Here is a 23,995-nt window from a genome sequence, read left to right on the forward strand (position 1 = left end):
TCTCAGCTTTCTCTCAATTCTGTAACCAGAATCTTTTATCCTAGAAATTAAATTTGGAAAACACTAGGAAATGGTTTTCATATTCTGCATTTCACTTTCCCCCTGCATGACTGAAGTCAGAGCTCCTTCCTACCCATCTCAGAAGCTCCAGACTGCGGCTCCCCTGCAGCCGCTGCCACTACTTGCCGTGTCCAGTTAAAGCGGGGCCGACACAGCCTTCAGGGAAGGACTCTTGCTTTGCCGCCCAGCAGCAGACCAGAACCTGAGTTGATTTGATTCAGCCACCTCCATTCTGGAGATCAGGGAATGACAGAGGATTCAACACACCGAGAGGGTTTCCTGGTGAGCCCTCACCCATTCTCTTCAGTCACCCTTCTGCAATCTGAGGAGTTAAGCCTTTTCACGGGTGCTTGAAACCATTTTCCATGTTGGTTTTCATTACTGCCTGAAAATCGAAAACCCCAGTATAGCCGTATTCCTATATACCTGACAGTCACCTAAAAGGAAATACAATCAAATATTAAATAAAACATTTAAGACACAGAGCAATCTACCAAGTTACTCATCTAAGGCTCAGAGTTGTAGTAGTGGATTGTTGGCTCTTTAAACTTTGTGTGTGTCACAGTGTCCATTGGGAATCAGATGAAAGAATGATACCTCTTTCCAGAAATGGCTAAAATACACAGGAATGCAGGGCCAGATGCAGATTTCCTACGAATGATGAATTAAGAAGTCCTAATTTAGAGGTTCGAGTCCTATGCTCAATAAACTATTGCACATTACGTGCATTGCCTATTACTCAAAAACCTCTCTTTAAAAAGCAAAAGCTTCCAGATGGCCAACAGGCACATGGAAAGACTCTCGACATCACTAAAGGTTAGAGAAATGTAAATCAAAACTGCAATGAGGTATCACCTCACACCAGTCAGAAGGGCCATCATCAAAAAATCTACAAACCATAAATGCTGGAGAGGGTGTGGAGAAAAGGGAACCCTCCTGCACTGTTGGTGGGAATGTAAATTGGTACAGCCACTATGGAAAACAGTACGGAGCTTCCTCAAAAACCTAAAACTAGAGCTACCATATGATCCAGCAATTCCACTGCTGGGCATCTATACAGAAAAGACAAAACCTCTAATTCGAAAAGATACATGCACCCCAATGTTCACTGCAGCACTATTTACAATAAAGACATGCAAACAACCTAAATGTCCGTCAACAGATGAATGGATAAAGAAGATGTACATATATACAATGGAATACTACTCAGACATAAAAAAAGAATGAAGTAATGCCATTTGCAGCAACATGGATGGTCCTAGAGAATAGATGGACTTTACTTCACTTACTTACTAAGTGAAGTCAGACAGACAAACACAAATATCATTTGATACCACTTATACGTGGAATCTAAAATACAATACAAATGAACTTATTTGCAAAACAGAAGCAGACTCACAGACATAGAAAACAAACTTATGGTTAACAAAGGGGAAAGGGGATGGGGGAGGGATAAATTAGGAGGTTGGGATTAACAGATACACACTACTGTGTAAAACAGATAAACAACAAGGTCCTACTGTATAGCACAGGGAATTATATTCAGTATCTTGTAATAACCTATAATGGAAAAGAATCTGAAAAAGAATGTATATACATATATATATACATATATTTTATATATGTATATATATATATCTGAATCACTTTGCTGTATACCAGAAACTAATACAACATTAATAAATCAACTATACTTCAATAAAAAAGTCAAAGTCTAACCAAAAAAAAAATACATATAAAATATTAAAAAGGAAGGTTGAAATATTTTTCCTCTTTTTCTAATTATTCAAACCATAGATGTTTCCAGGCTTAGTTCAAAACCTACACATGGGTCCATGGCACCTTCTCTGATCATTCCAGAGAAAACTGAGGTTTGGCATCTTGACAGAAGACATATAGCTTTACTACACTCCATCTGTGTCACAGCAACAGAAGGACCACGTTACAGAGGGAAGAGGGACATGAGCTTGCTCCAAGCTTTTGACCTCTCTAAACCTCAGCTTTCTCATCTGTGAAATGGGGCCAACCCTCCCTTACAAAAATGTGGTAAAGATTACAAACAAAAGCGTCCAGTTGACAGTGAGTATATAATAGATCACAATTCCTATTATTTAGATCATTCATCCATTTTTGTGTGTCTGATCTTGTCCTCCCAGCTCCACTGCAGAGCAAACTCTGGCATCAGGATTTAGCTGGATGATGACATGCCGAGGTTCCTGTGAGTTGAGACTCTTCACAAGAGGCTGGAAGCATGGAGAAAGGGTACAAGCAGGATGTGGTTCCTTCCTTTACCAGGAAAGGAGGAGGGTCTGACACATTTCCATTCCATTCTCTCCTCCCCACTCTGCCTCATCAAATGGAAACACAATCATGACCACATACATGGGTGACCAGAGAGCTACGATCTCCTTCCTCTTCCTGAGGGTAGCAGAGCACAGAAAGATAAGATAAGTCCTGGTTTGTGACCCAGCGAATGCCCACAGCCCATCATTTCAGAAGCTGCTGAGTCATTTGCTTGCGCTTCACACTTTAACACATAGTTAAGTGATGACTGTTTCTTAAATACACTTTTCCCAGGCTACTCGTGTTTCATTACCTACATAAATTTAAAACTACTATAATGGAAATCCACAGATTGTCCTATCATTTTAGTCGCATCTTCCTCCTTCACTACAAAATCTTTATGTCCAAGGATCAAGAAGTACAAGCGGCCAGATTTATTTTTGGCATCATTTTCATTCCAAAAGGTCTACCTTTTGGTAGTAAGTGATATGCCATGAAGGCACCAACTAGAGGATAAGATAAGAAGCGGCAAACGATGCTGGTAGCAGTTTAACCTTCAGAAAGTTCAAAGTCCCGGGGCGGGGAAGACACCAGGACGGTTCTGGAGGGAGTGAGGGGCTTCCTCGTGGGTCCGATGTGCATGGTTTCTCCCTGTGGCTCACTTCCAGCCATTGGATAGCCCGGGGGGAGGCTGTCAGCTCCTCCCGACCTGCAGATTTTCTTTCAGAGGCTGAGGATCATCTGTGCTGACAAGTCTGATTAGAAATCACCAAGCTACTTTTCAATCTGCACATAGGGGCCGACATTGACTTTCCACTCAGGTTTATGTACTGTGCGAGCAGCCCTGGAGGACATCTCTCTTCCTTCTGCTTTATTACAATTCAGTTTTGCTTGTAAACTAAACCTACTCCTGGGGATTTCTTAAACAGAAAGGTTTCTCTTACCTCTTCCTGGGACTGGTGACTCTTTGGCAATTCCATTTTGAACTTGTTCCTATGTCTCCAAAACCAAAGAGGAAATAAGCTCATTTGTCACTGCTCTAATTTATGATCATTTAACCAAGGCTCATACCAACTAAATTTGGGTCAAAATGATTTACTGGTGCAACACAGCTAAAGTCAGGTTGGTGGAGTTTACTGCTTTAAATTTTATGCTAAGAAAACTGGCGCAGGCTGACTTCAAAGACAGTAAATTAAGCATCAGTTCACAAATTTACAAAGACAGTCATTTACAAAGACAGTAAATTAAGCATCTGTCACAAATTTGCAGTGTGACCGATACTAGTATTAGGTACTTGTCCTCACTGTTTCATTAGGAATCAAAGAAGCAAAGCTTTCATACTATTAACTAGAAATGAAAGAACAGAATATGTTTAATTCACAAGCAAAAACAGGAAGGACTGGAATTCGAACTTCTGGCTCTTTCCTGCATTACAGCAAGGCCGCTTCACAGTGTACAACCTATGCAACCGTACAGGGCCACCAGTGGTCTCAATGCTCTGCTGTCACCATCTTGCGATTCTTAATTTTTCAGCAAGGGGCCCTGCATCTTCCTTTTGCACTGGCATTATGTCACCAGTTCTGCATGAGAGGTGTGAACATTATTAATCTATTGTCCTTCCCTCCTTAAAAACAGAATAGAAATCATTCAATCATTTATTCATTCAATGGCTATTTGCTGAGACCTACTGTGTGCTAATGGGAGAAACTCTAATAAGACAGGTATATTCATTATCCTCATGGAGTTAACAGGCTAAAGGGGGAAAAAAAACAGTGAAAACGATAACATTTAAATAAGAAAAATATTTAAGTGCTAAACTGACCTTTAAAACTTCAACGAAAATTCCACGTGGCAGTTAAAACGGATGTGTTCCCAAACTGAAGAAATACACCCACCTCTGCTGTTCCTCTTAAAAAGCATCTGTCCCTTCTCTCCTCTAGGCCACACACTGAGTGACAAGGCAGCACCCCTCTGAGCAAAACTGAGGTAGTGGACACTCGAGGACCAACTGAATTCACAGTTTCAGGAAGTCATTTTACAAATCTGGAAAAGTTAGCATTTTGGAAAAGAGCACAAGTGCTTCCAAGGACCAGTTAAAGGAATGAAACTCAACGCGCACACACTCAAGTGTTCCATTTGTCTCAAAAGGACCAAGTCCCACCCACCCCCGTGAGCTACTGTCCCATTAGTGTCTCTATGTGTCCCACTGTGATCTACCAGAGGCAGTACGGCATGGTGGCCCTAATGAACGAACATTCACTCATGGTTTATGGGTATCTCTCCAATAACCCCAGCACTGGTGGCTAGATCTGCTGATATTTTGATACAGAAACACGGTTTGGTAACATGGAAGCAAGAACAGACTGGCAGCTCGCCAGATAAGACATGCTCTCCATCAACAAAGACTGAACAGAAGAGAAGGCTGCTGCGCACATTTACCACCTTTAAAATATACCCCGAGAGCACGTCTCAACCCACATCACTGACAACTTCTCCTTTTCCTTTCCGGGAAAGAAGCAACCGAGTTAGTTTTTATATAAAGGAAATGGGTGACTCAAGCACCGTGGAGTGACAGGACCAAAGAACCCTATTCAAGACCCCTGACAAAAATGACGAAATCAACATGGAATAAATAGCTGTGAACTACTTCAGTAACGTTTTCGATGGTTGGCTATGTCAGTACTGTCTGCTGGTTCCAATGCAACTGAAACGGGAACAGGTAGAAGAAGATCATCTTTTGAAATGAACTCGATCAGAAATATTTGCACTTTAACAGGTCTCCATTCCAAGCACGGGGCCGTTGGCAACCAAAACAGAAAATTCCACCACATCTGTCTTTTGCTATCATGTGTGATAGTACCGGACAGAGGAAGTGACCTAGCCAAAGGCAGCAGGGTAGTAATTAACGGTGTAACACAAAGGACACAGGCCAGGCATGTCCCGGGCCCCGAATCAGAAGCTTGCTCACGTGAATACCTGGAGTTAACATTTTCCAGCATGATTTTTAGCAAATCATCCGTCAAATGAATGTAAATACTGTGATAAGTCCAGGGTATGCTGAGAGATTGCAGCTGAGGGGTGGGCAGTCACACACAGGAGACAGTGTCCCTCCCTCCAGGGCCTCCACCAGAAAAAAAAAAAGTTGATCAAGTTTCAAGGAAGCTCAAGAAAGGCAGGATTCCTTCAAGCTGTGCAATCAGAGAAGACTTTATGGAGAAGTCAACATTCAAAGCAAGCCCTAAAAGGCAAGTGAGCTTGGGGTCTGTGTCCAGGGGAAGCGGAACAGGGCCAGCAAAGGCACAAAGGTGGGACTGAGTGGAGAGTGCAGAAGAAAGATTGTGAAATTCAGTTTGGGCAAAGCGGAACCCACAGGAAGGATGCCAGTGGATGGTAACGGGACAAATGGGGCACGTGGGGCACAGTGTAAATGGCCTTTATCCTACAGGGAGCAACAGAGGAATCTAGAACAGGAAGGGCCATGACCTCAGGGAAGAAGATGACTATAGAGGCACCACAAGGATGGCCAGGAGGGAGGCAGGTACGCAGGAAGAGAGCCCAGGCAAAAGATGGACATCAGCCCCCTAGCACGAGTCCTCTGAGCCGTTTGAGATAAATGTGACAGGGCACCATGACACTAAGTTGGAACACAATTTAATGCCTTTTTAATTAATGGCTTTTTCATAATGAATAGCTTTTTAAATGGTCACTCAGAGGTCATGACTATCGTAGTAACACGGTTCAATTACATATAGCTACATATTACATTAACTTTCTCATAATACATTCAAGACGATAAAATTTCTCATCCTTCTACAGGCCAGCCTGATATCAAAATAAATGACTGTTTCACTCTGTTCTGCTCTAGCCTCAATTTCAAAATACATTTTATCTTTCTCTTATAATGTACTTGGTACAGTTTTCAAAGAATTATATACAAGCATCAAAGATATTTTCGTTTTATTTTGCTCAGTTCCCCCCAGGATCAGAAATGAAAGCTCCAAACCCCCTGAATTGACCTTTAATCTTAGAGAACATCACTGCAACATATTACTGCAAGTATCACTGGCAAGGTTCATTTTGTGAAGATAAAATAACGATCTAGCTGTAGAACACAATACTGAAGCTGGCTGTTGGTAGAATATCAATGACATTTTTCTGAGGGAAAGTCCAGTGACCAAAGCCATGAATTTATAAACTCCTTGAGGTCACAACCTTGTATTATACTTACTTCTTTTGTTTCTCGCAGCACGAAGCTGCAGCAGGATTTTAAGATTCAATAGGGAAATCTGCACAAAAGTGTTCTGTATATTATAAAATGATGCATTAAAAGTAGCTAACATTAGTTGACCTGGAACTCTAAAGAACTAATTTTCCTTTCAGTTGGTCTCTGTGGTTATTTGAAAGGGATAAAAACATGGACAGGTAGTAATCAGGCTGTGAATACGTCGGGGTGCGTCCGAGGAGAGATAGAGGGTTGAAGGAAGAAACGTCACAAAACCTAAAGATAGTACAGAAAAATACCACCGAGATGGAGAAAACCCACAACGTGGGAACACGAGCTAAAACAAACAAGCAAAGAAAAAACACTTGTCCAGATGTTGAGAATATCTATTTAGATTGCATCTCAAATTATGATCCACAGGGGTCAGATACAGCTAGTGACAAGGTGTATTTACTAGGTCCTGAGTAGTAAGTCACCTGCAGATAAGACTATCACTAGTTCAAAACTTAGTTTGGGAAATGCAGCAGAGTGCAATAGCAAAGTAAAAATAGACGAAAGTATAATCAAAGTTATTTTAGCTCTTTATAGCACTTTCTTGGTTTGGTTCTATTCATTATGTTACCCTCATATCTAGAACGCTGCCTAACAGAGAGCAGGGATTCAATAAATATTTGTGTAATGAACGAAGCTTATTAACTTTTTCAGTTAAAGTGTAAACTTTTAAGTCAAATAAACAATTGGTAATGGACACCATTTGCTGGGAAGCTACCTTTTCAGGCCTGATATTACATGACTTACACATATGTAGACTTCACAAAAACCCAGTGAATTAGTATTACTATTAGTAATAGGCGAAGGAACGGAGGCTGAGTGAGTTGCTTTCCCAGGGCCACAAAGCTGATGCGTGGCAGAATTCAACCCTGTCTGTCCAGATCCTGTGTTCACTTGGCTTTACACAACAACACAAAGCCAGAGAAAAATGTAAACACAAGAACAAAAAAGTACGAACATTTCATTTTACTTACAGTCTTACAGAAACTGTTTCTTCTGCAGTCTGATTGCGTGCCAAATTCTGAAGCATCCCATGTGGGGCAAACTTCTGTTATTCTAATCCTAGGCTATAAGTAATGCTACAAAAACAATCAGCCACAACTTACAAGCCTCACAAGCTAAACAGCGGAAGGATGGAGAAATGAAAACATTTCCCTCCTCCAATATTTTCCACCATCTTAAAGTCTCATCAGATTCAGATTTCCAGATCTGCTCTGAGTGGACTGCAAGACGATTATGGTAAAACCACACCACACAAAGCACGACTGGCTGAAATTACACTGAAGTCAAATGTACGTAAAATAGCGCCACACAGAGAAGAAGAGCTCACTGCTGTGTAATTTCGTGAAACCTGCTGGGCACCAAGGTCACAGGCAGCCAAAGTGAATTTTAAATGGTGCCCGACCAGGAGCCTATAATCAGGATAGCCACCAGTGGGTGGATGAGATAAATGAACTAACCAACTTTCTTCCACCAGGCAATCAAAATAGAATGCCATCTTTATGCATGAGACCCCCAAATTTTTTTTAAGTTAAAATATTCATCCTTCACACCTCTGCTTTTTCCACTACATTTCTAGCTTCTTCCTTCCTCAAGGTGCCTTTATGTTAGTGAACATCATGCAGTGTGATTTGTGTTCCTACCTTGAGTGTTCTTCCATCTATTCCCGGAAAATAAAATCTATTCCTACAAAGCCCCGTCCACCAGCAGAGGAGCTGTTGAGCAGCTGTCACTGTCCGAGGGCAAGCTTAGAACTGATGATTGAAGGGCCTCCCTCCCTGGTGGTCCAGTGGTTAGGATTTTGCCTTCCAACGCAAGGGGTGCAGGTTCGATCCCTGGTCGGGGAGCTAAGCTCCCACATGCCTTGGGGCCAAAAAACCAAAACATAAAACAGAAGCACTATTGTAACAAACTCAATAAAGACTTTAAAAAAAAGTGGTCCACATCAAAAAAAAAAAAAAAATCTTCAAAAAAAAAAACTGATTGAGTCAGACACAGCCAGGAGCTTCCCTTCCAACCAGGACAGTCAAATGGTAAAAGAGTCAGGATATAAAAGCCATGTTTTTTTTTGTTTGTTTTTGTTTTTTTTGGCTGTGTTGGGTCTTCATTGCGGTGCGCAGGCTTCTCTTGTTGCAGAGCATGGGCTCTAGGCGCACCGGCTTCAGTAGTTGCAGCACACAGGCTCAGTAGTTGTGGCACACGGGCTTAGCTGCTCCACAGCATGTGTATCTTCCCGGACCAGGGATCAAACCCATGTCCCCTGCATTGGCAGGCGGATTCTCAACCACTGCGCCACCAGGGAAGCCCCCCCATGTCTTATTTATTTATTTTATTTTATTTTATTTTATTTATTTATGGCTGTGTTGGGTCTTTGTTGCTGTGCGTGGGTTTTCTCTAGTTGCAGCGAGCGAGGGCTACTCTTTGTTGAAGTGCGCGGGCTTCTCATTGCGGTGGCTTCTCTTGTTGCGGAGCATGGGCCCTAGGCGCGCAGGCTTCAGTAGTTGTGGCTCGCAGGCTCTAGAGTGCAGGCTCAGTAGCTGTGGCTCACGGGCTCTAGAGCACAGGCTCCGTAGTTGTGGCACATGGGTTTAGTTGCTCCGCGGCATGTAGGATCTTCCCGGACCAGGGCTCGAACCCGTGTCCCCTGCATTGGCAGGCGATTCTTAACCACTGCGCCATCAGGGAAGCCCCCGTGTCTTTTGAAGAGTGACTGAAGTAATACTTTCTCATAGAAGGTTCTCAAAGACACTATAAATCTATACATTTAACCCTGGTCTCTCTCATGAGCTCTGTGCCCATGTTGCCAACTGCCCACCTAACCTTCCACCTTGAAGTCCCCCCGACCCAGAACCACAAACCGTGGATTCAGGAGATGTTCTTTGGTGGACATCCTCCAGGCCCTGTGAGATGTATGTACTGAGTAGGCTGCCAAGCAGGGCAGCTGCTGCCAGCCTTAGCCAAACTCGGCTGCAGACCCTGCGTCCTTTCTCCTGGGTCCTCAGCACTGCCGATTGATGGAAAAAGTCAAAAGGGCCAGGTATAGGGACAACAGGAGCTCCGGAATGTCTCACTACTGATCAAATTCCTTCTGAAAATGCTTTCGCATTTGTTGGGGAGTCACATGACCTCCTTGTCTAAGCAGCGGCAGGATCCCTTTTCTTCTCCTCCCATCTTGCTTTGCCTTGATAAAGCAAGGATTGGCTCTGCCTTGATTTCTTTATTTTCCCTACCCTCAAGGTCCCTCAATAAGATAAAGTCTCACCAAACTGCACCTGGAGTGCTTGGGCTTTGCTGTCCCCTCCTTAGACTCTGGGAAATGGAAGAGACAAATGTACTGGGTTGGCCAAAAAGTTCATTTGGGTTTTTCTGTAACATCTTTCCAAACTTTCTGGCCAACTCAGAAGATACAAAACATAGGGTGGAAATACAATCAACGTGATTTGGCAAGCCCTGTCTGTGCACCTCCTAGAAGGAGGCTGTGGTTATGAGCAGCAGGACGCCCGCAGGAGGCGTGGTTTATGAGGCAAGGTGACTATAGAGATTATCAAAGAATTGTCTGAATACCTAAGGATTATAATTTCCTATTTAAATCAGGTAATGCAACCCCTAAAAACAAAACAAACATACAACACACATGAACAGCAGCAAAAACGATGTCCTACCGCACACTCAACTGTAGAATACAGTGACTCCATTGTAGGTCCAAGAAGAGAACATGGGAAATCCTACATCCACATCCAAGACAACGGTGCACATATGTGGAGGGGGAGAAATAGTACGGGGAGCTTGGATTGTTACGGGAGCCGACTGTGGCCAGGAGTGAGAAAAGGCTATACCGACTTTGACCATGAACCTATGTCCCCCTTTCCAGCCACATGCACAGTGGAATGCCATGGTCCCGTAGGGAATCCTGGCCTGCCCAGTTCCTCCCAACATCATCAGCTACAATCTGCTACCCATACGGAAGGTACGTTCATACACTGCAGAGAGGACCAACTGGGTAATCTTGTCATAAGGTAACACTGGGGCATGAGTTTTAGGAAAACTCTGGGGCTCAGAAGTAGAGATAAACAAACACTAAGAAAGTCATGCCTCATACACAGCAACTCTCACCAAGGAGGAGTATATCAAATGAGGACTGGATTTCATCACAGAATCTTACTATTTTAGAGCTTAAAGGCACATTTCTTTTTTTCAAAGATTTGATCGACAAACATATGGAAACTGTAACTTACAATGGAATGACACAAGGACGTTTCATGTTTCATGGCCTTTAATGCAAATGACTCATGGCACATAAATAATAATCACTGATAATATTAACTCATAGGTAATAACCAAGGGATAACCAGTTTCCTTTCTTGCTCTGCCTTATTACGCAGCTGTAACATGACTAACATAAGCTATGACAGGAATCAATTAGGTCTCCTAACTAAAAGATTCCTGTACTACACGTAATGGACAGCAATGTTCAATTACAAACATGTTGACAATAACACTTATTCTTTATAGATAAAATAAAGGTATAATTGAAAATGTCAAATTTTCTATGAAAATAAGATGTATAAAATCAATCTTACATCTCCTTATGTTTATGTATTTGCACACTTATTATTTCCTGCACTTTTAGGGCGAGAAAAGGAAAATATCTGTTTGTGAGAAGCCAGTGAAGTTCAATGACACGACACTGAGAGTCACTTTAGGTGTCATCAAGAATGCTCCTCTTAGAAGCCCCCAGGTGTGCTGAGCAGTCAGTAACCCTCATTTGCACACAGGAGAATGTTAAACAGTTATAAAATTAAAGATGTCTGCATTGTAATTTTATACAGTAAGTTACATCTACATACTGTGGTAACAATGTTTATTACTTTTTTAAATGTTTCACTCTGTAAATCAAAACAGAGCTGCTATAATTTATGTTTTCTTGTTTGTTTTCTAATTTTCTGAGGAACTAGGGAAAAATGCCTAGTTTTTTATATACACGGAAATATAAAATTACTGAGACATCATTCATTTCCTTATTTATTCATCTAAAAATAGGAGCAGCAAAACCCGTTTGCCTCTATCTCAGAACTGTCTTCAAAATCGTTTCCTCTGTATTCCCACAGCTTCGATGAGGTTCTCACCATCTCTGGCCAAGCCTGCTGTAACAAGCCTCTTGCTGCCTTCCCTGGTTTTGTCGTTTCCCCAAATCAGTCTTTACTCCTCACTTGCTACTGGATTATATAGTTCCTAAGTCAATTTCACCCATAACCACTCAAAAACTTCATTTAACTTTAGTTAAGTGTAGACTTCTTGCCACAGAATATGAACAGGGGCCTTCAGAACTGATCCTCTGTCACACCACCTCTGCCCCCTGCCTTATAGTATGCTGCCATTCCCTGAATTCCCATCAGACCTTTTTACAACTCCTTGGCTTTGAGAATTTGACATTTTCTCTGCTCGAAATCCCAGGGAGCCTCTGCTCATCCTTCTGACTCAGCTCAATAGCACCTCTGCTATGAAGCCTTTCCAAACCCCTCCAGACACAAGGTCCCTCCCTTTCCTGTGCTCCTACAGCATTTTATGCACGCTTCAATGGACCCTGGGCATTTTTAAACATCTGAGATTTATGCCTATTCACCAACCCCCCCCCCAAAAGTTCATAGTATGACGTAATCTGCCACTTGGCTAAGGTAGGAATTTGAATTATATGTTGTATTTTAGCCAGGGTCCAGGAAAGCAGGAACCATCCTAAGTATTTCAAACCCAGAGGATTTAATATAATACAGGAAATTGGTTACACAGATGATAGAAGAGCTAAAACGCCAGACAGGAGTTAAAGAGGTGACCCAGAAACTGGCATCAGCAGAAAACTGCTACCATCCATGAGACTGGAGCGATGTTGGGGGGAAGATGGCATTACTGACGACTAGAAGAACCGGACCGTGTGACTAGGGGAGGATCACGACAGTGGCTCCTGATGGAAGCTGGGACCGGGAAGGGCTGGGCTTTCCAGAAGGAGGGACAACTGCTGCCGGAGATTCTGCCCAAGGGAGAGCTAGAGAGGGAGAAAAACCCTGGCTTCTCCCGGACAGCCTCCCATCCTCCAAAAGTGCCTCCCACTGGCTGCATCTACCCGATGCCAGGTGTCGAGGCTTCTGGGAAATGCAGTCTCCTGCGATGCCGGAGAATGACTGGCGCGCCGTGTGAGGCTGGTGAGCATCTCACCTGGCAGCTGGACAAGCCTCACCAGCCGATCACTGTATGCAACGGAGTGGATGTCTGCATCACGAGTCCTTTGGGTTGTGACTATACTTCTCATGTTGGTTTCCTCCAGAAGGCTGTGAGCTCCGCTATAGCAGGGACCTCATCTCAACTTGTATCCCAGCACCCAGCATGGTATCTGACATATAGTAGGCACTCAATAAATACTGCTAAATGTCCATAAACACTAATTCCCTGCATTTATAACATATTTTAACTCAGCATTTCCTCAAGTTTGTTGTGCTGCCCATTAATTCAAAAAGATGCTGTTGCCTGTAACAGGTTAAGTAGGACGCTGCCATTCCCAAATAAGTTTGTGAAACACAGTGCTAAACAAATTAAGCTGGTCTCTTGGTCCATTCGAGCTGCAATGACAAAATACCACAGACAAGGTGGCTTAGAAACAACAGAAATTTATTTCTCCCAGTTCTGGAAGCCGGAAGTCTAAGATGACGGTGTCAGGGTGGTAGGGTGAGGGTTCTCTTCTCCTTGTATCCTCACACGGCAGAAGGTGCAAGGATGCTCTCTCAAACTTCTTTTATAAAGGCATTAATCTCATTCATGAGGGCTCCACCTTCAGGACCTAATCATCTCCCAAAGCCCTCACCTCCTAATACCATCCCGTCTGACATTAGGATTTCAACAAATGAATTTCGGGGGTGTCACAAACATTCAGACCACAGCAGCTTGTTTCTTTATTGCAGATAATACAGTTCATTCAGAGGTTTCAAAATGTGCTTGAAGACAGAGATGCAGAATTATGCAACATCTTTTCAACATATATGACTATGGAACACTTTTATCAAAAGACTGACATTACACAGGGACATCAGTTAAGGGGTCATTGCTTTAAGTGTCTTCACATTTGTGACATTTTATTTCTTCTTTGAAATAGTCCTGTGAGGTACAGAATAACAAGGTCACACTTTTCAAATAAAAATGTTGCTAATAAATAATTAAGACTAATATATCAAGTATTAATCGAATATACAAGATGTCATTTACTATTCTAGTCACCATAGGGATAGAAGCAAAATGTAAATCTTAGTTCTTGTTCTATTTGAAGAGATAGGACATACAAGAAAAAAAGAACCATAAAATGGTACTTTCTTTTTATCCAACAATATTTTTATATGTGTTTTAGTACATCATGGTATCTGATGTTGCCTGATTACTGAAAATGAGGCACATGGAAGGTAAATTATTCACTGAAGTTATAAGCAGGTCAGTTCTGGACCTTACATTAACACTTGAGCTTTATGAATTCTAAAAGAAAATCACTAACTGGTATGATGTCTATCATATAAAGAAAAGAAAGGATAACTAGATTCCCCAATAATTAGTCAGCAATATCAATGCACCAACACTGGGGTATTGGGGTATGAATCCAACCTCGTGATCTTCTAAAAATGACCCTTCAACAGTCCCTGGGAAATCGCCAGACTCCTTTAGAGGGATCTAGCTAGAACTCTCTATGTTTCTATCATAATATTTTATTGATCAAGGTTGACAAAGTAGAACATTATCCTTCGTTTCTAAAGAGAGACACAAGGTCCTTGGTTTTGTTATTTAAGAAGTGTGTCCTCACCAAATGAACCTACCTACGAAACAGAAACAGACTCACAGACATAGAGAACAGACCTGTGGTTCCCAAGGGTAGGGGGTGGGGGAGGGATGGAGTGGGAGTTTGGGGTGAGCAGACGCAAACCATTATACACAGAAGAGATAAACAACAAGGTCCTACTGTATAGCACAGTGAATTGGATTCAATATCCTGTGATAAACCATAATGGAAAAGAATATAAAAAAAGAACGTGTGTGTGTGTGTGTGTGTGTGTGTGTGTGTGTGTGTGTGTCAATCACTTTGCTATATAGCAGAAATTAACACAACATTGTAAATCATCTATACTTCAATTAAAAAGAAAAAAGAAGTGTGTCCTCTAAAATTAACATTATCTTTGGTCTTAACAAAAGATTACTACAAGGGCTTCTAACAATGGGGAACTTTCACTAGGGAACTTACACTAGAAAACTTGGCCAGCGTGTATTAATGAGAGATAAATCCTTCTGTCACATAATTTTTTAAAGACAGCATATTTGCTTTGGTTGGAGGTTTTGGCATTCTCCCCTAATGGCTTCTCTACTGCATGTTACCTTATTAACATTAACCTGTTTTGAGAATTGGCAAAAAGTTGCTATATCATATTACTTCAAGTGGTTCTATGGTACTACAAACATAAACTGGGGACCAAAGAAACAATAAAAATATTCACCTATGTTAAGAGACTTACTATTCATAATGGTCAGAAATTCTGAATTCTACATATAATACAAGGTGGAATTTCAATTAACACTTTAATATTATGATGACAGCATTCACAGCTCAACACGTAACTAATGGGATAACTCTGGGTGTCGCTCTCTAAAATTCAGTGTTCACAGCTGTTTTAAAAAAAAAGAGAGAGAGAGAGAGAGAACAAATTACCTGCCTCACTGGGGTGAAAGAAATGAGAACTGAATATGTTCCAAGGACCACTGGTCCCTTCAGGGAGCCAGTTCCAAATTAGTTAGGGAAACACTTAATACTACACTTAATACTACACTTAATACTATACCTTCCCCACGCCCCCAGGAGATTGGTATAAGCATTGACATACTCCAGGCTCTGTGAAGTTCTGCTGTAATGAAATTTATTAACTTTCCATAACCAAGTGTTTCTCCAATCTACTTGTTCCCAAAATGATTCTGCTTTTTCAATACCTACTGGTACTCCCTCCGGAGCCAGTGCTCCCCAGAACACACTTGAGGGTGATGCCTCATGAAAACAAAAAGATGAATTTCAATGACCTCCAGGGATAAAAGTTTTGAACTTAATGCTGTTTTTCTTTCTGATTGTAAGCAACACACACAACAAGACACCCTTGCCAAGCTGGAGGTAGCTGCAGAGCTCAAGTACCAACAGTGTCACAGTGATGAGTTTGTTTGGAGAACAAACTGGATGCATTTCGTGATGCTACCTATACAGGATGAGGTAAAGCCCTCTTGAGTGTGCGTTTAAAGTTTTTCTTTTAGAATTGGTTGTGAATTCACATGCCTCAGGTGGTTTTCCTTGTAACTGAAAATACGTTTTTTACAAGGCAACGAACCAATCTGCAATCTATGTCTTAGTGAAGTTAACCAGTCCAGACAGACCGTGGCCTCAGAAGGATCAGGCTACAGCTGTGTTAGATGGTGGCAACAAAGGCAAGCAAGTTAAAAATCAAACGATTCTCCTCAACTAGGGCACAAATGAAACTACCTATGAAACGGAAATCGACTCACAGACATGGAGAAAAGACTTGTGGTTGCCAAGGCAGAGGGCGGGGAGGAGGGTGGGAGAGGGAAGGATTGGAAGTTTGGGATTAGCAGATGCAAACTAGTATGTACAGAATGGATGGACAACAAGGTCCTACTGCAGTAAGATCTTTACGTCTTTCAGTTAGCCAATTCCTTACCACAAATCCACTGCCTGAGAACTATAGAGGATGTATTAAGGTCTTATTTTGAGTTCTCCATCTGTCAAATCTTGTTTCTGGTATAGGGCAATGATAAATAAAAGAATACATATATAATATATAAATGATCATTATGATGTGTATATAATATGTATTAAGAGAGAGAATTCCAGGATAATTTTCTGTGTCAAAAACCAGGATATGGGCTTCCCTGGTGGCGCAGTGGTTGAGAGTCCGCCTGCCGATGCAGGGGACACGGGTTCGTGCCCCGGTGCGGGAGGATCCCACATGCTGCGGAGCGGCTGGGCCCGTGAGCCATGGCCGCTGAGCCTGCGCGTCCGGAGCCTGTGCTCCACAGCTGGAGAGGCCACAATAGTGAGAGGTCCGCGTACCACAAAAAAAAAAAAAAAAAAAAAAAAACAGGCTAGATCGATGTGTTCAGTCAATACCAAACCACAGACATGGGGTCTTTTTACAGTCCAGTCAGAGAGGTGTAAATAAGATCATGATAAAAACTAAACATTAACTAAATTCTGAATGTAAGCCATCTACCAGAAGTCACATCTTAAAAAGTACAAAATGATGAACTTAGAGCAGGGTTCTCAAGGTGGTGGTCTCAGAACCAGCATCATCTGGGAACTTGTTAGAAATACACATTATCAACTCCCCTGGCCAACCCCCCAAAACCTACTAATCAGGGAGCCGCCCTGGGTGGGCTCCAAAAATCTGTTAAAAAGTCCTGAGGGTGACTCCGATGCATGCTAAAGTTTGAGAACCACCGGCTCAGAACTCAAGGCCGCTTGCCTGGACTTTATATTGTAAGGTTAGAGGGAGCTGAAGGAAACAGGAGGAGTTTGTGATCTGTGGGGCGCAATTTAAAGAGGAACAAAGAGAGCTCTGCCTGCCCCCGCAACTGGCCCAAGAAATGGCTCGATTTCTTAAAATTAGAGCAACTTCTTTCAGTTAAGACACTGTCACTAAAAAGCCACCATGCCCATTAATACGCCAACACTTACTTATCTTATTCCTCAGCTGTCACTTGACAGAGCCTGGATATGAAGGAAAGCATGATGGGACACACCATACGTCAGGTCAGGTTCAAAGTGCAGCAAGGGGAGAAGTCCCAAGCCCTCACCCAAAGGGATGAAAGACAGCCCAGGTGGAGCCCTACAGTGAGGGGACTCTGGAGAGGCAATGATGCTTTCAGCACAGAGACAGGGATGCTCTAAGAAACACTCTGTCATCATTACCGTCTTGAGCAGCACGTAACCATCAATTAGTTGAGGAGATGGGTCTCCCCTGGCTTCTCAGGACAGAGCAGTATCTACACTGGGAAGGTAGTTGTTTGCCACTGATTAGTAGTCTACACTCATTTTATACATATATGTGACTCACATCCAAACTAAATGTGGAATAATACCAATTTGGGACTCTTTTCCATACCCCCTCGTTAGATCGCCAGCAGTTTCCAAAGATGAAATCTACAAATTCAGACCCTGACAATTGCAAGCACCAGTGGGCAGAACTTAAGATAGCCTTAATATGTCTTTACGGCGTTCTTACATGCTTCACTTACAGAGCATGTAAATAAGATATTTTACTAACACGTACGTCAAAAGTTTGGTATGAAGTTTCAAAAATTCTGTTAAAGTACTTAATGACTACAACAGTATTTGAAAGCACATGATTTTGTGTTCCACAAACAAAAACAACATTACAACCTCTATTTTCTCATAACACCATTATCATAATCTCTGCATGTTAACATTTTTATTACACGTGATATTTCTCAAAGGCTTTCTACATGGCTTTTAAAAATTCAATTGAGGGTAAAATTCAACCCAGGCTCATTTTTAAAAATTACGACCAAGACATGACTTCAAATATAAGATGGAGATGGTGGCAATTAAAGTTTATGCTCAAGTTACCACAAGAAAGGCAGAAGTCATTGATTCCTTGAAGTATTTCTTTTATAGGTAGTAAATGTCCATGGACAACAGTCCCATTCTGTGTTGTTCCACCCGTTTACAGGTGACATTTTGACCTCTAACCAACCACAGCAAGACAATTCAAAATGAAGGTTGACACTTTGTCCTTTAACTAGTTCCAAAGTACTGCAGGGGTTTTACTGCCTGATGTTACACCATATGTGCAAACTCCAGACACAGCAGGCATGTTTAAGTAGGATGCCTCTGTACTTTGCCATTATCCTGTTTCCTGTTGTTCTGGAGCAATCCTAACTTTAGCTAAACATAACCTTTCTGGGTGAATCATTTTTAGTAGAAGAATCCGCCTTATAGCAGAGTGCCCTGCACTTTGACTGTATTTCGGAAGCATGGCCATTGATGGATTTCATAGAACCCAGTGGTTTGGTATTTTGCAGTCTTTATGAAACCCACCCATTTTATGAAAACTTTCATAAAATAAAATTATTTACCACTTTTTCTTATGAATAAAAACTCAAACAATTATGAAATGAACAACAGGAGTAATTCTTTCTGAAGCATTTTTTTGGTCAACTGGTCTATCACTAAATGGTAATGTTTAATGGCAGATTTTTCAAAACCTTTTCCGTAATTCAAGTTATTTTTTAATTCTAAAATGACTACTGTCTTGGGTAATGGGATGTATTTACTTACTCGGGCCCTCAAAAGGCTCGAATCAGAAAAGCCCTCTTAGGTTTTACATTCAGAATTAGTTTCTGCCAGGATTTGAGAAATGCTAATAATAACCTATATCTTCAGCTCAATGTCAGTAACTCTTACCAAACCAGAGTTCATGAAAAGCATATACTAAGGAAAAAACAGTCCCTTAAAAAGTATACATAACTTCCCCAATGGCCTTTCCCCTTGAGTTTTATGTAAAGTAGAACATTTAGCTCTTTATAATTCCCTCAAATCTATAAATCTCACCAGTCTCAGATTTACTTCCTGTTGCCTTCCTTCATTACACGTTTAAAGGTAATCAATAAAAACTGATTTCTCTTTGTAAGCACTTTCCTGTTCTGCCAGAAATAACAGTAGTCCCTGCCCTAAAACGAATTAGAAAAGGAAAAGGAATATTTACCAGAAGAGGAGAAAAAGAAACCGCCCCAGTGTTTTTCCTGAGCCAAGTGAAACGCCAACAGCAAATCAAGTTTATTCTTAAAGGAAAAAACCTTAAAAATATTCCTGGCATTAGTCCTATTCTTCAAATCTGTGGTATCAACAAGTTTTTAACTCTGGGTTTGTATTTCCACTCTCTACAAAAACCTCATTATACTGCCTAATAGCTTTACTGTACTGTCTTTCTGTAGGAATCCACACATCACACGCAAGACTTGTGCTCAATGCTGAACAGTGAGGCAGTTGAGGAAGGATAGTAAGTCCCCCAGCTTGCCTCCTAGGGCAGAGTGGGATGCAAGACCAGTGGGAAAAAACAGATGAGAAAAAAGTTACATCTGGTAAGGAAATCAAGAACTGCAAACAACGTATCTCTGACTCAGAAACGCAAAACTTTCAGCCACTTGAATTTTTAGCACAAGAATTTTCTGACCCAAAATGTTACTTGAAGGTTTCATATTAAATCATCTGAAATCATCTGTTGGGGTTTCTCCAATATAGACTCTACTCCAGAACTCTCCATTTTTAATGTTTTTTTTTCTCCTGCATTTTTCAGCGAAGACCATGAGAAAACACCCAATGAAAGAGCAACAGACTTTTACTTTGTAATGAAGTTACGAATACATTTTATACGTTTTCCTGGCTTCCTGTTTTCTTGAACTCTGTACTATCTACAGAGTTTGTCCTGTTTCAGCAAGGCAGACTATAAATCACACGAGTTCAACCCGTCAGGTTGAAAAATGGAGGTGAAAGCACAGCAGAAAATACATGAAGTATAATTAAAACCATATGACCAGAGATATTGAAGCAATACTTGTTGGAGGCAACCCAAGTAAAAATCAAATCTTTTCTAGTGTTAGTGAGACTGGCCAGTCCCTTTGAAACAAACACACATCACTTGCTAAATACTCTTTTTTTTTTTCTCCTTCACAGCAAAAGCACCGGGAGAAGTTCAGCCCTAACAAGGTACTGAAGCCTATCTTTGTGGCATGGTTAAATTCATAGTTGTTCATGTAAAACTGATCTCTCATTTAAAACAGTCATCATTTATTTAGAAATATAGTTTAAGGTGGGGCAGGGCTCAATTTTACATCCACCAAAAAGGATAAAAGGCTTATGATGACAATGTTCAATCAAAAACCTTTTCTACTTTTCTATGAAGGGTTCATCTCCTAAGACCTGAGGATTCCAGAAAGACACAGATACTGTAATTGCTTGTTGTTGATCACAAAGAGCCAGCAGCTATAAAATCCAGACCGTCTCCTGGACTACATTATAAACAACCTAGACGCTACTGCCTCACAGATGTGGCACTGAGCAGGCCAATGGTGTCCATGTTTAAGGATGAACAGAAATTAAGAGCTCTTGAAGTTGTAAAGCATCTTTGACTTTGGCAATCTGTCCCCAGAGCCTATGTCCCCTGAGCGTTCCAAGGGTCAATTACCATAATCTCAGTAGATAACTGGAACACAACTTTCAATATTGCTTTGGGGTTCCAGTAAACAATGTAAATTTAGCGAAGTCACTTACCCCCCAGAAACTGAATTCCTCCAGCCACTCTTCCCACTGTCCGGGAGATGAGCTCCGACACACAGCAGCCCATGAGGGCGGTGAGCGCCACAAGCAGGAGGAGGCCACAGCCCAGGCCTGTCACGATGGTAGAAATCCTCCATTCTGTGCTGGGGATGCCCTGGAAGGAGGCGTAGCGCCCACATTCCTCCACCATCACCATCATCTGCCGACTCTCATCGTGCACGGGATACGAGCACCTCCGGAAAGTACCGAAGGACACAGGCTTGCCCAGCTGAGATCCCCAGAGCCAGTAAGGCATGAAGAACCCCACGCAGGAGGTGGCAGCACAAAGAAACGAGAGCAAAGCCCAGATGACCCCGGTGCAAGTCAGACTGGATGCCATCTTTCACCAGACGGGGCAAAGAGGACCCAAAGTAACTGTTCTGGGTCTGCAGGAGGGAGTGAAGGTGTGAAACCACCGGGGACAAACAGGTAATCCACAGTTCTGTGATGGGAGAGTGTCTATTAACAGAACGGATCTTCAGCCTTACTGGGCATCAACTTCCCATCCTGTGCAGTAAGGAAGATGGTCCCTGGTAAAACCATAAGAAATATTAAAAGTTAAATGTTTTTAGAAATGCGATTAACACCGATTCAGTTGGTCTACAACTTTCAATTAATAAACAGTCAAAGATGCCTCCATACTTCAAAAGTGAGAAGAATCCCTTCTCTCTATAAACTTCTCCGTAATTCAAATGTTGTCAGACTGGCTCAAACCTTTTTCATGTCCTTATCTCCTATAAATGTCCCCAAATTAACTCATGCACTTAAAGAAATGCATGACTTCTACTTGCCAAGCCAGTGAATTCATTTCGTATACTCACATTAAAAGTAATGTAGCATATTTACCGGCAGTAAACATAATTCCGAATGTTATAATAAAATGAACCATACCGGGGTTTGTTCAGTTGGCTTGCAAGTTCATGCTCATAACTTGTCGCAACTTCTCTGTGTCCCTTTAGGTGCATTAACACTCTGCACGAGCCCGAACAAAATAACTAGGATCACAATTACACACTGCCCAGGCATACAGAATGGATGGAACTATTAGGCATCCCCAGTCCTCATTCAGTAGCGTTTGTGAATGCTTTCAATCTCAACTAGCTTCTAGTGTCAACGAAAGAAAGCCTGCGTACGGCTTATTTTCATACCTGCAATTTTGATTCACGGCCTCCAATTAAATTATTGGACCCATCTCTACTGCTGAACGAGTGTCACTATCTAATCTGAAAAAGAATCCACACCTGCCAGGACTCTACATCGAACCCCAACCTGCCAGGACTCTACATCGAACCCCAGTCATTCTAGTGATTCCACGTGCATTCACTTCCATACCTCCCTCCCTCTGAGAAAGAGTTCCAGAACCACTTCCCACACTTTTCACAGCGAATGCAGAAGCCCAGAGCCACGCACCCCAGTTCCGTCCCCAGGACTCTTTTAACTCCAGCTTGACGTCACCCACCCCCTCCTTTCCCAACCCTCGCCCCTGCCCTTTCCTTCCCACCCACCACCCCATTTCCACCCCAGTGTGTCACTCCAGGGGAGTTCCGGCTACTTGTTTGTTTTTTTAAATCTTGTCAACTGCGGTCAGCATCAGCATTAGCGGCTGAAGTTGGTCTGCTGGGCCCGGAGGCTGGGGAAGACGGGTGGCACGGGGACGTGGGGTGGAGACCGCCCTCACCTCGCGCTGGGGCAACGCGCCCCGGGGTTAGCCAGCCCCCGGCAAAGGCCTCCCCCACTCCACCCCGAAAACACACAAGGATCCCTCAACCCCCAAAGCGGGAGAGGGGCGTTTTCCAGCCGGCTCCGCGCGGAGGGAGCGGATGAGGATGGGCAGGCAGCACCCCCCGGAGGCAGACGCCAGCAGCGGACGCGGCGGGCAGGGAGAGCCGGCCGGCAGCCCAGCTCAGGAAGTCCGGAGCCCGGGAGCAGCCCAACTCCGGCGTCCGGAGAAAAAAGGAGCGGAGCCCGCGCCCCGGGGCAGCCGCGCGCGGACTCACATGGCTGGCGGGCGGCGGCCACCTTCTCTGCCGGCGCCGGGGCGCACTCACAACTTGCTGTCTCTCCCGGGCGGAGCATCCACGGCACGCAAGACCGTCCTTCCCTCTTCGCCGCGGTCCCTAACAGCCGCGGAGCCCCCGGGCCCGACGCGGGAGGGAGAGCAGGGGCCGGCAGCAGGCGGAGGGCTCCGGGAGGACGCGCGGCGCCGCCGCCCGTGCAGCCCCGCTTCCCGCGGCTCTCTGGCGGCGGCTCGGGCGGAGCGCTGTGGCCGCGCGCGGGGCGCTGTAGCTCGCGGGCGGAGGGGCGGATCTGCCTTTGGCAGGCGAGGCACGCAGCGCCTCCTCCCCTCCGCCGCCCGGCCCTCCTCTCTCTCCTGTCCCCTCCCCTCGCGCCCGCCGGGACTCGGAGCGGACGCGGCGAGGGCGCGGCGCGCCAAGGCGGGGACCCTCCCGGCACGCGGGGCGGGGCGGGGCGGGGGGCGCGGCCGCCGAGCGCCGGGGTCTCCTCCCACCCCCTGGGCGGCTGTCTGGGCTCCTCCAGCCCCGAGCCCTCTCCCGCCTTCGTGGCCCCGCGACTCCTTCCAACGCGAGAGTGGCGGAGGCAGAGACCGAGAAGTAGGGGCGAAAGTTGCTTGTCCTCTCGGATGCTCGCCAGGGGCTTGGAAGATGAAACACGCTCCCTGTTCGCTTTTCGGGGGTCTGGTATTTGGGGTTTAAGCTCCGGTCTCCGACCGCCTTTAGGAGACGGAGATGGAAAGGAACGCCTCAGAGACTGGGCGCGGTGACCCTTTTGAGCTTTCAGGAGCTCTTGGCACGTGGTCACTTTGTAAGGGGGTGAACAGGGCCAGTGTGGGCGTGGGAATGAGAGGCGAGAGCAGAGAACCCGAGGCTCAGGGATTCCGTCAGGCAGCCGCCTTTCCAGCCAAGCCAGGGAGAAAGCAGGGGGAGATGACAGCGAGCCTCCCC

General features: G+C 43.7%; 1 protein-coding gene across 1 annotated transcript in view; it reads right to left on the reverse strand.

Moving 5' to 3' along the window:
• The window catches only part of LHFPL6 (LHFPL tetraspan subfamily member 6), a 225,255-nt gene extending 201,991 nt beyond the window's left edge, over positions 1 to 23,264 (reverse strand). Inside the window, exons 1-2 of the mRNA XM_082859305.1 lie at positions 23,030 to 23,264; positions 20,988 to 21,562 (exon numbers count right to left, since the gene is read on the reverse strand). Coding sequence (XP_082715431.1) covers positions 20,988 to 21,372 — 385 coding nt within the window. The 5' untranslated portion in view covers positions 21,373 to 21,562; positions 23,030 to 23,264. The remainder of the gene's footprint in view (positions 1 to 20,987; positions 21,563 to 23,029) is intronic.
• Between the last annotated feature and the right edge of the window lie 731 nt (positions 23,265 to 23,995).

This window comes from Leucopleurus acutus, assembly GCF_964270905.1.
Source record: "Leucopleurus acutus genome assembly, chromosome: 18".
NCBI classification, from domain to species: domain Eukaryota; kingdom Metazoa; phylum Chordata; class Mammalia; order Artiodactyla; family Delphinidae; genus Leucopleurus; species Leucopleurus acutus.